The sequence below is a fragment of the Lissotriton helveticus genome, chromosome 7 (assembly GCF_964261635.1).
Source record: "Lissotriton helveticus chromosome 7, aLisHel1.1, whole genome shotgun sequence".
NCBI classification, from domain to species: Eukaryota; Metazoa; Chordata; class Amphibia; order Caudata; family Salamandridae; genus Lissotriton; species Lissotriton helveticus.
Genome location: NC_136068.1, coordinates 81,946,587 through 81,963,655, shown reverse-complemented (window position 1 = coordinate 81,963,655; position 17,069 = coordinate 81,946,587). Strand labels below are relative to the sequence as shown.

The following is a 17,069-nucleotide window of genomic DNA, read 5'->3' as shown; positions in this document are numbered from 1 at the left end:
CGTGAGATGAGAACACTTCGCAGCTATTCTTGGTGGCTGTTGGCGTCTTCACAGCCTTCGTGGTTCTAAACTAGCATTTCCACAGACATCACCTGCCATAGGACGAACGGAAATGCATTACATAATGCAAGTATGAAGATGCATTTCTGTTAGGCAGTGCAATCATGTTTCACTTGCAGAGCATGCCTGGAACTAGCTGACACACGCTCATTCCTCGATCTTGCAATCCTACCACGGTTCAGTGAAATCTGTGTTGCGCAGCCCCGCCCCCGCCATACATCCTCTATGTTTTTTCGTGCTCTTCTACTATAAAGAACACGGGACCGAGCCAAGGCCGCAGCTGTCGCAGCAGAGGGCGCCTGACGCCGCTACCCAGAAGCCACTGCGGCGAGCCTTTTTATGTGTTCAATGGCGAGTCTAGTCATTGAGGCCTATAAGACGCAGGGAGGGGGCGGGGCACGCAAGGTGACGTCACTCGCAAATACGTGCCTGACCTGTTCTGCCTGCTGAATTGTGTGACGTACCGGATGACACCGGTGTCCCCCAGAGGCACCGGAGAGAGGGGGAGCAGGCTGACCTCTAGCCGACGGTGAGACCCAAAATGAGAAAACATGGATTGGCAAAGGCAATAGGGCTCGTCTTTCAACCAACCTGTTGGCTTTCCCACTGTTTTAAGCGATGGCGTGCAGCATGGCTAAAGTGGAACCCCCACCCCAGAAAAATACAAAGTGCAATGATGCAGTGTCTTTGTCTTTGTGTGCACATGAAGCATGTGCTCGTCTACAAAGTGACGCAGGCACTCTATTTTTTCCTCTTGTTTAATGAACTGAGTTGAAATTGGAAGTTAATAGAAAATTTAAAAAAACAAGCACCATGCATACCACTACAATGCAAACATTTACAGCAAATTTCTTGACTCACCAGTGCAACACTAAAGCATTTCACTTAAATCGACTGACTAGTGCACCTCACTGTGGCGCAGATAGCGCGTCCTGACAAAGGCAGGAGTATGATGCACACAAAAGTTACAGCTGAACTAGAGATGTGCACGTCACTGCTAAAGTAGGAGTGCGCTATGGTATCCAATGCCTAGCTTGCAATAAGGTGAGCGCATCACCGCAATAGTCAAAGCATGCGACAAATTAACTTCCTCCTAAATAAACGCTCGCAGCAACTCCTCCCCAAAATGGCAGGATTGGAGGCTGAAGCAACGGATTGTGTAGGTGGGGGGAATGAGGGAAACAACATTGAGTGCAGCGGAGGTTTGTATGATGGAACTACGCATTAATTTACCACACACGTCTTTACATCCTGGACACTACCACTCATGACCCACTATCACAAACCCCATTATCACGCATGTCGCATGTCGTCACAATGCACATTCATAGGGGCACATTGTAAATGCCTTTACCACACACACAGTCACCATGCATACCACTACAGTGCAAACATTTACAGCAAATTTCTTAACTCACCAGTGCAACACTAAAGCATTTTACTTAAATCGACTGACTAGTGCACATCACTGTGGCGCAGATAGCGCGTCCTGACAAAGGCAGGAGTATGATGCACACAAAAGTTACAGCTGAACTAGAGATGTGCGCATCACTGCTAAAGCAGGAGTGCGCTATGGTATCCAACGCTGTGAGCACTAGCACTGTATTTCTAGATTGCCATATGGTGAGCGCATCACCGCAATAGTCAGAGCATACAACAAATTAACTTCCTACTAAATAAACGCTCGCAGCAACTCCTCCCCAAAATGGCTTTTGCAGGATGGCAGTCTAGCTCACGCTCCTATACTTTGACGTAGCTGTCCAGTCAATAAAGGAGCTTATGAAATGTCTCGAGAGAAGGAGCTCGTAGAGATCTCAAGCGCACCCTCGTGTATAAGTGCTTGCAAGTAATAAGTAAAAAAAATGATAAAATAAAAATTATTTTACCACAACTGATCTGTGCCGCCTGCTCCCCTGGCACCTAAGTAAGCAATTAGGACTGAAATCCAAAAGCAGTTAAGACAGCAAGGACGTCTTGGTGCTGTTCCTATGTGGACATGCAACATCCTCCTGCGTTTAGAATCCTAAAATGCTCGCCGTAGCACAGGAGACTGTGGTAAGTCAAAACCTTTACACAGGGCTTTAAGTGGGATGAAAAAACTAGGGGGGGTCTCTCAAAGGGGTGTGGCCGATGTAATTAAGGGAGTAGCTTAAAAACGCTTAAGCTAAAAATTATTTGTGCTTAGCAGAGTGTGCCCCCGACTAGTGTTTTGCTGTTTCTGCCATTGAATTCAGATACATAATACAAGTAACATTATACCTACAATTATCCAGGACTATTGGCTTTGTCAATGGTTGTTAGTTGCATAAGATAAATAAGCAACAACTATTACTTTGTTGTATATAGTTATTGAAAATTCTTCAGTTCTGAATGATGAGGCTTTTAAAGTACTAAAACAAGTCTCTTCAAAGTTACATCAAATGCAGTGAAGGATGGTACTGCTGCAGAGCTAAAAAAAAAAAAGAATTGCACCCGGGGGGTGAGTGCAAAAATGGAGAGCCCGATAGAGACCCATCTCAGCATGTGCTTTCTTGAACTGCCGATGCTGAGCACCAGCGAGACGTGGGCTACATAAAGCTCTCCCCTTACTACTCATGTGCTGTTGTAAAGGACCAAATTCCTTTATTATTCATTCCTTTAGAACAAATATGCTGTAAAGGCATATTCTTGGTAAAGGCATGCGTGCTCAAGGCCTGCGTGGTAAAGTCATACAAGGATGTATTTTAAAGATTGTTCAATAAGTAGCTAGAACCTTGTTTTTATATGTATATTGCAGCCTTGAGGAAGCCCAGGAGGGCGAAACGCGTGTCGGCTGCCGTGTTTATATGAGAAATAAAGATTCGATTTGGAATAACTCTTCAGCTGTCATTTCGAAAATGGGACTTTTCTGTGGTGACATCACTGTTTGAACTGTTGAACAGAAAACTCTGTATGCGTATGGTGTTGGTGCTTAAATACACGTAGGAGAAAAGTAACATTCTAAGGTGTGCTCTGGTGTGGTTAGTGTAAATTGTATCTGGAATACCTCGGTAAGTCCAGAAATTTGATATTTAAGATGAATGAGTATCTGACACCAAGTGAGCACCCAAAACCAAGAGGAAAATATACTTAATGGCTTCTATGTACTTCTAGGAGACCTATTGCTGTGCAGATCTCTTGTTACATATTCACCGTTGTGTGTCCGTAAAAAACATAATCACTAACTATGCAACACCCTTTAATTTGTGAAATTGAGATTGGGTCTCTGCAAACAACACAGAATTCCAAACCCCTTCACCAAAAGAATGACCTTTCAGTTTCAAACTGTGTAATCAGTAATGTTTGACAAAAGTATTTGGGGAGGACCAAGTGGCCGCACTACATATTTCCTTCAAGGGTGCTCCCTGACACTCAGCCCAGGGGATCACCCCCTCCCCCCCCCCATTTGTTGATCTACCCAGATTTGCTCTGGAATAGGAATTTAATAGAGGGAATATGCCTTGAAAATAGAATGGATCCATCTGCTAATAGTCATGTTTGAGGCTTTAATTCCCTGGTTAAAGTTTCCATATGTCACCAACAAATGATCGGTCTTCCTGAAAGTCTTAGCTCTCTAAAGTTAGTGATCAGAGATTGTGAAATATAGACACTATAGACTCTGGCCCTCATGGCAAGATGGGACCCAGATCCGAACTGCTTGAGAGAGGATTCTTTTTATCTGTCTGGCCCCTAAGAATGCTTTTTTCTTCAGCCTTGGATGTAGCCCCCATCAAGCTGGCTAATAGGGAATCAGGAATTGTTTTATCAATCTGAACCAGAGGGTAATGATTAGACATACATTTTGGTATGGCAATCTCCGTGTCCTTCCACTCCCTGGAGAACACATCAGTGACATACTGTGTATGGGAAGATCAAGGGTAGGGGACTCCTGAAATTTCCTGAGAGCAGGATCTGTAGAAGTGCTGTGTACTTCATCAACAGGAAATACCATATTCACTTTAATTTCCCCCAAATTTACTCAATAATGTCTCTCTCAATTCGCTTCTCTCATTGATCAGAGGGGCCGGGATCCCTAATACTCTCCTCAATACTGAATGCAACAGTGTCTAATCATGCATTAGCATGACCAGGTTTGGTTGAGGGAAGAGGGTTTTGTAAGGCAGGGTCGTAACAAAGGCCCCCTTAGCCCCGCGATGGGGGCGGGGGGGCTTCCGTGCTCCAGGGGCCCCCTCACTCAGCAGAGCCAGCAAGCAAGCCTCTTCAAGTCTTCATGAATTAAATGGTGCGCAGGGCCTCCCCATAAATTAAATGGTGTGCATATGCCACTGCCTCTTAATTAATTAAATGGTTGGAGTGCATGACCGGGCCTCTGAGGCTCTTCATAATTATATGGTGCGTGGCGGCGCACAGTTGTCTGTGCGGTCTACAGGGTGGGGGATAGGGTGGGATGGACTGGTTACCAATTCCATTGGTAAGGACAGCATTTATTGTGATGAGAACAGGGGGCCTCTACATGCAGGCATTCAGGCCAGTGAGCAATCCAGAGGAAGATGGGGTAACACAGGCAAGGTGGTGATACCATGATAGGAGGAGCAGAGAGAGAGAGGGGGGGGCAAGAGAGAGAGAGAGGGGAGAGAGAGAGAGAATAGACACGGGGATTTCTGAGACATATGTAGGGTAATGCTGTGGACGAACATGAAAGATACAGTATCTGTACAACCAGGGTAGTCCCAACGAGTGCAGGTAAGTGGGAATAGGAGAGCATAGGCAAGGCATGACTAGAGAACGCAAGCAGCGCAAACCATGGGCCTGAGGCAGGATGACACCCGAAAGACTAGGCATGCTGTGACCAAAAAAAGATGGCCCTCACTCTGCCTATTCCTTACATTTGAAATGTACATTTACCGCTGTAGTGAGAGAATGCATTTTATGAAAAGGAATATAAAGTAGGTGGGGTTGCCAAAAGAAAAATGCCAGCCATGTGTTGTTTAAAGACACTAAAAAGACCTTGTCTTGACACTAAATAGGGTTATAAATAAAAATGTATGTATTAATTTGTAATGTGACTTTGTCTTTGTTCCCTTTATCAGTCATGGGTCATTCAAGCAGCCCTAGAACACAAGTGTTGGACTTGGCCCTTCTAGCAGGTTCACCCCTAAACGTTTAGTTTTTAATTGTGACTTGGTGTTTGTGATTTTTGGCTTCTGCTCACTTTACCACTGTGTCCCAGGGTAAAGTGCGTGCGTGTAGTGAGGTTGGCCTGCCCTCCCATAGGAATGCATGGGGAATGTATGTGTTCCTGGTAGTTCCTGATGCGTGGGGAGTACAGGTGCGAGTTTGGTATGTGCGGACTCGTGTGATTAAATGCTGAGCGATGATGTGCACAGTATTTTCAGAATGGATGACTCCGTGCAGTAATCACCAAGGTGGGATTATGAACAAAAGAAATACCATAAAGGGACCTGCAGAGAGACGAAAAACAAAATAGTGTGCATATCTCTCACCTCTTAAGCCATTGCTAAGCGCTGCATCCTATTGCACAATAAGCTGCATGCACCCCAGTCAGTGTTCCTCATTCACAACATGGAATGGGAACACTTCCAGCATAGCATCAAATTCAAAACAAATACAACGCCCTTCCAACCACACATCCTACAGATATTGTAGCTTGCTGTTCCTGTAGGCAAGCGCTTCAGAGCTCCACATAGGGGTAGTAGGCCCTCTATAAATATAACAATACAATACATTCAAGACTGCTCCATCCCCTGTCTTCTTGGCTCTGTCCTTTAGCTCCTGCCTCCTTGCAGCCGTCCATTCAGTTCATGCCTTCTTGCATCTGCCTTCAACTCCTGCATTCTTAGCTCTCACCCTCCTCATCCAACTGTTGAGTGATTACCTCTTCAATCCCATCCTTTCTGCTGTTTCCTTCTTGTATCTCTCCCTTGAGTACTCACCTTCTTGCATCCATTCCTCCAGTGCCTGCCTTCAAGTATCCCTTACTCCAACTCTACATCAATAGTTGGTATGGTTAAACTACCGTAGTGTTTAGTAATAATGCTTTCTATTTTCCTTTCTTTTAGGCAGTATTGGTGGAACAAAACCCACAATTACAATCTTTGTGGTGTACACAAAATATTCTTACTGCTACCTTCATAGCCGTGCATTCTACTACAACATTGACTTTCTAAAATTACATTTTACTCAAAGAAATGAGCAAACAGCCAAGAAAGTATTTAAGCGGTGCTCAAAAGCGGCAAATTAAATCAAAACAAGAGCAGTTTAAAGGCAAATTCATGAAAATTGATTCTATGTTTAGGTGTCCCGGTGATCATGACGCGTCCTCATCTCATGCATCATTACCAGAAGGCAATGCAGCTGCATCATCATCAACAGAAGACAAAGCAGCATTGCCACAATGCCAATTGGTCCCACCACCTGACAAAATATCACAGTGCTCTGATCAAACCACAAATGTACCTTTTAGCATTGAAGCACCAATTGAAGAAAGTGAAGACATTATGAGTAAGGATGTGGAATTCCATTTAGAAGAACTAGAATCAAGCAATAGTCCATTTTGCCAGGATTTGTACCCGAGTGATAGAGGGAACTTTTTAGACAAACCTTGGCATGATGCCGAGTTACGAAGGTTTGTCATTAGAAGTGGTCCATGCAAGCCTATAGGACCCTTCCCACGAGATAATAAGAACAGGTGCTTTTCAACAAAGTATTACTACAAGGAAAATAGGACTGGAGATAAGACTCCAAGACTGTGGCTGTGCTACTCTTTAAAAATGGACAGTGCATACTGTGAACCTTGTTGGCTTTTTGGAGATAGAACACTTTCATCCTATCAGCAAGCATGGGCTAATGGTATAAAAGATTGGCAAGGCATGTCTCGAGAAATTAAAGAACATGAAATGACGCGCTCACATTTAGTGGCTTGTGCTGTACATGGAAGATGGAGGCAGGATGAGACGATCGATACACAACTGGAATCAGACTACAAAGAGCAGGTGAACTATTGGACACAAATTCTGAGTAGGATCATCGATATTGCACTTCTGTTGTCAACTTGCAATTTACCTTTCAGAGGACATAGAGAACAAGTGAAAGAAAAAGATGGTGGAAACTTTCTGGCAGTGATTGAACTTTTGGCCAAATATGATCCTATTTTAAACCATCTGATTACAAAAGATAGTAGAGTTAAATACTTGAGTCCTGCTATTCAAAATGAGCTAATTGAAATGCTTTCAAATAAAGTTCAAAATGAGATAGTAAGTGAAATAAAAAATGCACCATTTTACTCTGTTATATTGGACACAACGCAGGACATTAAAAAAGAAGACCAATTAAGCCTGGTTATCCGCTATGTAACACTGTACCTTAATAATGACGAAATTCCAACTGAAATCAAAATTAATGAAAGCTTTGTTGGTTTCTATAAAATTACAGACCAAAGTGCTGAGGGGATAGCAACAGAACTTGTAAAACTTCTAGAGGACAAAGGCCTAGTGCTTAATAAATGTAGAGGTCAGGGATATGATGGTGCCAGTTCAATGAGTGTTATATATAGTGGAGTGCAAACCAGAATACGACAGAAAGAACCCAATGCAGTCTATGTACACTGTGCTGCTCATAATCTAAATTTAGTGTTGAATGATGCCTGCATGCACATTCCTGAAATTTCAGAATTTTATGACATTCTACAGAAAGTATATTTATTTTTTAGCCAAAGCATCAAACGGTGGGAGCTTCTTACCACTACAAAAGAAAGCACAACTCATTCAAAGCCAACACTGAAGAGACTCTGTCCAACACATTGGGCATCCAGACAGGATGCTCTCCATGCTCTACGCTATCGTTTTATGGACATCATGAAAGCACTCGCTACCATTTTACTGCAGTCTAAAAAGGTTGAGGAGCGCACAGAAGCTCGGGGTCTTATGAAGTGCCTGGAGACTTTTGAGTTTGTGTTAATGGTTGTAATCCAGTCCAAAGTGCTGGAGACAATAAATATTGTGTCCAAACTGCTTCAATCTAAAGATTTGGACCTCTTACAAGCATCAAATATGTTAAGTAGCGCAGCGAATACGTTTGCCAGTTTCAGAGAACAGTTTGAAGATGTTAAAAGCTCAGCATCTTTACTTGCAGCTGCATGGGGAATTCAATTGCATTTTACACAAAAACGACCACAACACAAAATACTTCACTTCGATGAACTCTTTGAAGACCAAAGGCTGTGCAATCCTGAAGACAATTTTAAGGTGTCTGTGTTTTATGCTAACCTAGATATTGTTGTAAATCAGATAAAAACTCGATTTGCTGGTATCAACACCATAAGCCAATGCTTTCATTTCATGATGCCTTCAGAAATCCTCAGAGCTAGTGAGGAGGAGTTGTTTGAAGCAGCCATGACCCTGGCAGCTCATTACGAAAAAGACTTGTCCCTAGAGTTTCCACAACAACTCATCGCTTTCAAAGCAGTGTTGAAAGAACAAATACAACTTATCTCAGGTGGCACAATAAAGGACCTGGCTGACCTTTTATTTTTGAGAAACCATGCAATTCTGCCCAGTGTTTTGGATGTTGCAACAGCACTGAAACTTTTTCTTACAATTCCAGTTACTGTAGCCAATGCAGAAAGGTCATTTACAAAGTTAAAATTAATCAAAAACTATCTCCGAAGCACAATGCCGCAAGAAAGGCTGTCGGGGCTTGCAACTTTAAGCATTGAGAGTGATCTAGCAAAAAAAATAAATGTGAGAGCTGTAACAGAAGAGTTTACACAAAGAAAGGCAAGGAGGCAAACATTCTTTCAGTCAAGTACATCTCCCCAATTCAATGAACCAAGCAGTAGTAGCCTTCAGCCACCAGTCTAATTTGGCAGTCACTCTTCCTGTCTTCAGCCTTGTGTTCACCCTTCAAGTATTGTTTTCTGCTGTACTAGCCTTCAAACTCTGCAAATAATTCCATCAGGAACCTGCAAGTACTGTTCCTACTCATAGTTTGATTTTCTAAATGTATCTGTCCTTTGAATCCCATTAGGAAGCAGTAAGTAGTATGGTATTCTGCCAGTATATCATACTTTAAATATTGTTTGCTTATATATAGGCTACCTCAATATTCTGAATATATGTTTATAGATGCAAGAAGAAATGTATTCAGTTAACCTGACATATATGCACCCCCTTGACACTTTCTTTTGTACAGATAAAAGAAGCATCATTTGAGTAAACAGCTTTGTTTATTTTGCTGCTGAGCATGTTATTGTTTTGTCGGTCACTTAAATATTTGCGCCTTAATGCACAAGCTAAAGAGGCATACTTTGTCGAGATTGGTTTAATGTTCCTGCTGCTCAACTTATCGTTTTTATCACTCACATTTAAATATTTGCACCGTTCTGCACAAATAAAAGAGGCATTATTTGACTGGACGGGTTTGATGTTTATGCTGCTAAATGGTTATTACTTTACCAGGCACTTTGAAATATTTATGCCCCCATGCACAAACAAAGGGGAATTAGTCTGACTAAATAGGTTTGCTTTATGTATGCTGCTACTTCTCTTCCAGGGGATACTCATTAATAGTCATAAGCACTGAATTATCTCCGCCCATGAGCGGGAACCCGGAACACATAAACAATATACATATATATGTGTAAATATATCAAAAAGTACATAGTACTAAACTAATTATACACATATACATGTATAATAACCATAATATGCAGCCTAACATATATACATAGGCTAATAAATACACACGTTCTGAAGCATGAAAATATGCTGTATATAAATGCAATAAACAGGCATGAGCCTAAAATGCATTTCATAACCATGAAAACCTTTTATTTTCATCAAAGAACCTGTTGTAAACAGTTATTAGCCTAAAAGGCTGCATATGAAAAAATGTCTGTGTACAGAAAATCAGACTGGCACCCTGCCTTTAAGGCCCCAGAGAATCTGCACACTTTGCCTTTAAGGCCTCCAGGAGAACTCTGTTCCCATCATGCACCACAGGTGACAGTTAGGTCAGTTCTTTTTTCCGGCTTGTTCTGTGAGGAACCTGGAACTTGAGCTCTGCTAGTTTAGCAGTTTTTCTGTCAGAATTTGGTTTTTTCTTCTCTCTTTTTACAATTTACTACTCTGGTGGTGGTTTAGTACCTTTTTCTGACTAAACTGTTGGTGATTTTTTAGTCAGAATGCCACCTTTATTTTACAAATGTCCTTCCTGTGGGAAGAAGATGTCAAAAACTGACCCACACTCTGTGTGGTTTGTCTTCCAGCTTCTCATAAGGTGGAAGATTGGTATCACTCCCTCAACCTTTCTAGTAGGACTTAAGAGAAAGGGAGAAAATGAGGTTGCTGGGCCTTCTGGGGAAAGAAAGTCGTGGTGAGAAGGGCTCCAAGAGCTTGTTATCATCTGCCAAGCCATCTTCTCAACACAAACGTCGAAGATCAGCTTCTCCTGAAGGTAGAACTAAGAAAAATCGACTCCAGGGAGCGTCGCCGTCAAAAAAGGTGCGCTCGACGTCGAGATCCAGATCGCCGTCAGCATTGTCGGCGTCGATGAGGGCTCCATCGACGTCGAGGACTTCGCCGGTGAGCGACATAGTCAGTCATCTTTGAAACCCTACATCACAAAACGTCTGGGAGTCCTCTTCTGCCGCTAGTGCCCTGTTTGATAGAACCAGCAATGAGAACATTCTTGACTCCGGCTACGGTGGGTTCAGGTCCTTCTAGGATTGCAAAAAAGTGCAAGGCTCCAGAAGAGGATCCACTATTTTTGCGCTCTGACCCACCTCCAGACTCTCTTATTGTGGCGGCAGTCAGAAAAGCGCATTCTGCAGCATCTACCTCTTCTGCTCCATCTGAAAAGGACAGCAAGAGCATGGATTCCTTGGGGCGAAGAATGGCTAACACCTCTGGTTCAGTCCTGAGAGTGGCCAGTGCTTCAGCCTTACTGGGCCGCTATGATCGTCTTCTATGGGACTCGGTGGCTCGTTTTGCGGATAAACTCCCTAAGGAAGATCAAAAGGATTTCCTGGAGATTGTGGAAGAAGGCGGACTGGTGGCTAACCAGAGCATTAGCGCGGCTGCTGATTCGGCGGATCTGGCAGCGCATAGCTATGCTCACGGTATTTGTGCTAGGCGTACAGCTTGGCTGCGCCTTACTGGGCTAAAGCCTGAGGCCCAGAGGAAAATAGTGAATTTACCGTTCAATGGTTCGACTCTGTTTGGATCTCATGCTGACGATGAGATGTCCAAGATGAAAGTGGAGTTGGACACCCTGAAGGCCGTAGGTCTAGAGAAGAAGAAAGAATTTAAGCGTCGGGGTAATTTTCGTCCCTATGACAAGAGATATTTCCAGCAGAGGAGCCAACAGACGAATTGGTCCTTGCAAAACCAAGGCCAGAATCCACAGAGGTCGCAATTCCAACAGCGGCGACCTGGGCGAGCCAGAGGCAATGGTAATAGGCAGCAGTCATCCGCTGCCAAACAGCCTCAAAAACAATGAACGGAGGCTTCCTCCACAACCGTGTGCCACTCCGGTTGGAGGAAGTATTGTGTGGTTTCTGGAGGAGTGGAAACAGATCACAAAGGACAGATGGGTGATGAGTATCATTCAGAAAGGGTACCTTTTGAGATTCAAGAAGGCCCCTCCTGTCATGCGTCCTCTAAAAATGTTACAGTGGAATGTGAAACGTTTACAACAGGAAGCGAACATCCTTCTGAAGAAGAAGGCCATAGAACTAGTACCTTCTCCGCAGAGATGTCAAGGCCTGTACTCTCGATTTTTTCTCGTAAAGAAAAAAGGTCCAGCTACGGAGTTCAGACCGATTCTGGATTTGAGACGGTTGAACAAATTCATTCGAAAGAAGAGGTTTCGAATGCTGGCTCTTCATCAGATCTTCCCCCAGTTACATCAGGGGGATTGAATGTGCTCCATCGATCTGAAGGATGCTTACTTTCATATCCCGATATCCAGAAAACACTGCAAGTTTCTCAGGTTTCAAGTAGCTGCTCATCACTATCAGTACGCAGTACTCCCGTTCGGCCTGAGATCAGCTCCCAGAACATTTTCCAAATGTATGGCGGTAGTTGTGGCTTATCTTCGAAAGAGACGGATTTTTATATATCCGTACTTAGACGACTGGCTTCTGAAGAGTTCATCCCCATCTCTACTGGAAGAACATCTATCGATATGCCTCCAACTCATGTACAAGTTGGGTCTTCAAGTCAATTACAAGAAGTCCATAATGAACCCCACCCAGAAGATCCACTACCTGGGTGCTCAACTGGACACGGAAAACGAAAACGTGTGTCCTTCGGAGGAGAGGTGGTTATCCATCAAGGCGAAGTGTATTCTTCTCCTTCAGTCTGCATATCCGACAGTTCGGCAAGTGTCCTCTCTCCTAGGGTCCATGGCATCGTGCATCTTCATTGTTCCAAACGCACGTTTGCATATGCGTCCTCTACAACAGAGTCTGGAAGATCAGTGGAAGCAGAGGACGGGATGCTGGGAGGATCGGATTCATCTCCAACAGTCTGCAAGAGATTCCATCCGGTGGTGGATGAAGAAGACACACTTGATGAAGGGAGTTCCTTTTCATCAGGACCCACCAACGCAGACTCTGATCACAGACGCCTCTCTCCAAGGTTGGGGGCGCATATGGGCCCTCTGCAGGTACAAGGGCTATGGTCAGACTTCGAGAAAGGATATCACATCAATCTACTCGAACTTCGAGCAGTCCATCTTGCTCTCAAGTCCCTGGCACCATCTCTACAGACTCTGTCCCTCCTGGTGCAAACAGACAATACAACTACAATGTATTACTTAAACAAGCAGGGGGGTACCAGGTCCAGGACTCTGTCCATAGAAGCCCAGACCATCTGGCATTGGTTGCTAGCACAAGACTTGTCAATAACAGCGGTTCACCTGCCAGGGAGTCTCAACTCACAGGCGGACGACCTCAGCAGAGACTTTGTCGAAGCGCACGACTGGGTTCTCAACGAGGACGTCGCGCACAGCATTTTCCAGGATTGGGGAACACCAGACATCGATCTGTTCGCAGACGCGGCAAACACAAAATGCCCCGTCTTCGCGTCCAGGTTCTCCCAGAAAGGGTCTCAAGGGAATGCCCTTTTGATAGGGAAGAGGTGTGGCGCCGCGGCCAGGGCGACTGACGCTGGAATCTGGGGATCACGGTTCGATCCCCGGCACCGGCGGCAGATTAGCCCTGCACCATGTGACTCTGGGCAATAGCTTGCTTAATCTTCCTGACGGCCCCCAGCGCCTATAGACCCTTACGGGTGATTGTGCGCTTTACAAATGTGGATTATTATTATTATTGATAGACTGGTGTCAAAACTTGCTGTACGCCTTTCCACCGACACCGTTGATACCAGCAGTGATCAACCGGATGTACAAGACCGACTCCAGAATGATACTGATTTGCCCAGAGTGGCCACGCCAGTGGTGGTTCCCAGATCTCCTCCAGTTGTCAGAAGTGCCACACAGGAGATTGCCTTGTCGCCCGGATCTTCTGTCCAAACAGGAGGGGCGAGTGTTTCATCCCAATCTGCCCTCCCTGCGCTTGGCAGCATGGCTCCTGAAGTCATCCAGTACGGGCATTTGCAGCTGAATCCGGAGTGTATGAACATCCTTAAGGAGGCAAAGCGACCTTCTACAAGACAATCCTACGGATTTAAGTGGAAACGCTTTTACCTTTGGTGTCAGAGTAAGGGTCTTGACCCTATTCATGGTCAAGAACAGGTGATCCTACCTTATCTACTTTACCTTGCTGAATCTGGTTTGCAGTTTAATTCCATCAAAGTCCATCTTGCTGCAATTACTGCTTATAGAAAATCGCCAAGACAGATATCTTTCTTTCGGATGCCTGTGGTGAAGGATTTTCTAGAAGGCTTAAGGAAGGTGTATCCTCCAGTCAGGTCTCTTTCTCCACCTTGGGAGCTTAATGTGGTGTTGACCAAGTTAATGGGTCCCCCCTTTGAACCCATACATAAAGCGTCTTTACAACACTTATCTTGGAAAGTAGCGTTCCTGGTGGCCATCACTTCTGGTCGTAGGGTGAGCGAAATCCAGGCTCTGTGTTGCAATGAACCGTACACTATTTTTCATGGAAACAGAGTGGTGCTCAGAACTCATCCTGCTTTCCTACCCAAGGTGGTGTCGGATTTTCATATTAATCAAACCATAACATTGCCTACTTTCTTCCCAAACCCTTCGAGTCCGGCTGAACGGGCTCTACATTCGTTAGATCTGAAAAGGGTTTTGAAATTTTACTTAGATAAAACAAAGTCTTTGAGGCACACTGACCGTCTTTTTGTGAACTATGGTCCTACAAATACTGGTTTGGCAGCGTCCAAGAGATCCATTTCTAGATAGATAGTGTCATGTATCTTACTGGCTTATCAGCTAGCCCACAAGTCTTTGTCAGGTAGACCTAGGGCGCATTCTACGAGGGGGAAAGCTTCTACCACAGCTCTCCTTAGGAATGTGGCTATGTCAGAGATATATAAAGCAGCTACTTGGCGTTCAGTGCATACGTTTACACGCCATTACTGTATAGATTCTGATGCGCAGGTTGATGCACAAGTGGGACAAGCATCTCTCAGAAATTTGTTTGCTAATTCTAGCTAAACACTATGGTTTAAAAGTGTGGCTATGCATTTATCTGTTCGCCCGCTTCTAGTGGGTATGAGCTTGCTACTCTATTCAGTGCTTATGACTATTAATGAGTATCCCCTGGAAGAGAAGGATTAGGTACTTTCCTGTAATCTTAGTTCTCTTCCAGGGGTATACTCATTAAAGTCATAAGCACCCTCCCGCCTCCCCGGGCGAGCAGTAGCATTGAGGTTTTCAATATGTATTATGAAGTTTTTAAGTGCAGATTCCTGCTAAAGTTTACTGTACCGTACAAAAGAACTGACCTAACTGTCACCTGTGGTGCATGATGGGAACAGAGTTCTCCTGGAGGCCTTAAAGGCAAAGTGTGCAGATTCTCTGGGGCCTTAAAGGCAGGGTGCCAGTCTGATTTTCTGTACACAGACGTTTTTTCATATGCAGGCTTTTAGGCTAATAACTGTTTACAACAGGTTCTTTGATGAAAATAAAAGGTTTTCATGGTTATGAAATGCATTTTAGGCTCATGCCTGTTTATTGCATTTATATACAGCATATTTTCATGCTTCAGAACGTGTGTAAGTTTGGCTTTATTAGCCTATGTATATATGTTAGGCTGCATATTATGGTTATTATACATGTATATGTGTATAATTAGTTTAGTACTATGTACTTTTTGATATATTTACACATATATATGTATATTGTTTATGTGTTCCGGGTTCCCGCTCATGGGCCGAGATAATTCAGTGCTTATGACTTTAATGAGTATACCCCTGGAAGAGAACTAGGATTACAGGTAAGTAACTAATCCTTGCTGTACTTACTGTTTTACAAGTCAGTTTGAAATATTTGCACCTTTATGCACAAACCAAAAGGACATTGGTTGATTAAAATGGTTTGATATTTGTATGCTGCTGCCTGCTGTACTTGTTACTGTTTTGCTAGTCACTTTGAAATATTTGAGCCTTCAAAAAGGGAATTGTTAGTTTAAACTGGTTTAATTATTGTATGGTGCTGTAGTTGTTGTCTATCAGTTGCTTTGAAATATATGTACCTTTATGCACACACCAAACGGGGAATTGTTTGACTAACCTGGTTTCATTTTTGCATACTGCTGGACTTGTTTTTACCATGCAACTTTGAAAGTATTTTCACCTTGATGTAAGAAGAAAGTTGGATTGTTTTACAAAACATGCTTGATTTTTGTATATTGCTGGACTGGTGTCGTGATTGCTTTATTTTGCACTTTGAAAGTATTTGCACTTTCTTTTTTGCTTTACAAACTACAGTTTGTATAGATTGTCATTAGGTACTTGCTGATACGGTTTGTTTTTATTCTACATGCACTGTTATTTTTGGTGTTGCAAGCACTTGTCTGTAATACGTGTGCCTTAACCCCTTCGCTGTTAGGCCTTTCTCCCCCCCCCCCCCCCTGTGCTAAGCCTTTTTTGGCTATTTGGGGAAGTTCGCGCTTAGGCCCCTGTAACTTTTTGACCACATAAGGTATCCACGCCAAATTTGCGTTCTTTTCTTCCAACATCATGGGGATTCTAAAGGTACACAGGGTCTGTGGGTTTCCCTGGAGGGGACCCAGAAGTAGCCAAAATACAGCTACATTTTGTTTTTTTAGGGGAAAATGGGAAAAAAGTGCTGCAAATGAAAGCGTCTGTATTTTTTTCCCTGCAAATGGTATCAACAAAGGGTTTGTGGGGCTGACATCACAATTTCCCCAGCTTTTAGGGACTGACAGACTTTTGTTAGAAAACCAACATTTTTTACACAGTTTTGGCATTTTACTGGGATATAGCCTATGTTTGCTATTTTTTGTGGTTTCATCCTTCTTCCAGTTAATGGTAGAAATGGGTATGAAAGCAATAATGGACCCTGGAAAGCTATACATTTTAGAAAAGTAGACCACATTCTGAATTCAGCAAGGAGTTATTTGTGTAGATCATTAAGGTTTCTTTATAGAAACTAAAGAAAATTAGTTGAAAAAAACTGCCATTTGTGCCAACGTTTTCACCTGTAACTTCTAAGTGTGACAGCTGTTTGAAAGCAATATACCGTTACATCCACTGTGTTAGACCTGACACCTTTTGGCGTGGTTCTTCCCCCATCTTTTTGCCTCTGACTCATGTGTTTTGATGCTGTGCTGGATTTCGTTTTTGCTGGTTTAGATGCTTTGGACCCTCTGCCACTGCTGATCAGTGTCAGAGGGTAAGTGCTCCCTCTGTAAATTGTGATATTGATTGAATATACCTGATTGGCATATTTGTAGCACCACGAAGTCCCTAGTAAAGTGCACTGTGTGTGCCAGGGCCGGTGATGACAAATGCTACTAGTGGGCCTGCAGCGCGGATTGCGCCACCCACATGAGTAGC

At 43.5% G+C, this 17,069-nt stretch overlaps 1 protein-coding gene across 2 annotated transcripts in view; it reads left to right on the top strand.

Annotated features, from left to right (window-relative positions):
• Nucleotides 1–15,894, top strand: part of LOC144768129 (zinc finger MYM-type protein 1-like) — a 40,138-nt gene extending 24,244 nt beyond the window's left edge. The window contains exons 1-3 of one of the 2 annotated variants that reach the window (XM_078651549.1): nt 474–589; nt 6,120–9,586; nt 15,485–15,894. In XM_078651549.1, the coding sequence (XP_078507675.1) occupies nt 6,249–8,918 (2,670 nt within the window). In that variant the 5' untranslated portion in view covers nt 474–589; nt 6,120–6,248 and the 3' untranslated portion in view covers nt 8,919–9,586; nt 15,485–15,894. Of the gene's footprint in view, nt 1–473; nt 590–6,119; nt 9,587–15,484 lie in introns of those variants that run through there. The other variant, XM_078651550.1, reaches the window with a different exon arrangement.
• Nucleotides 15,895–17,069: the final 1,175 nt, after the last annotated feature.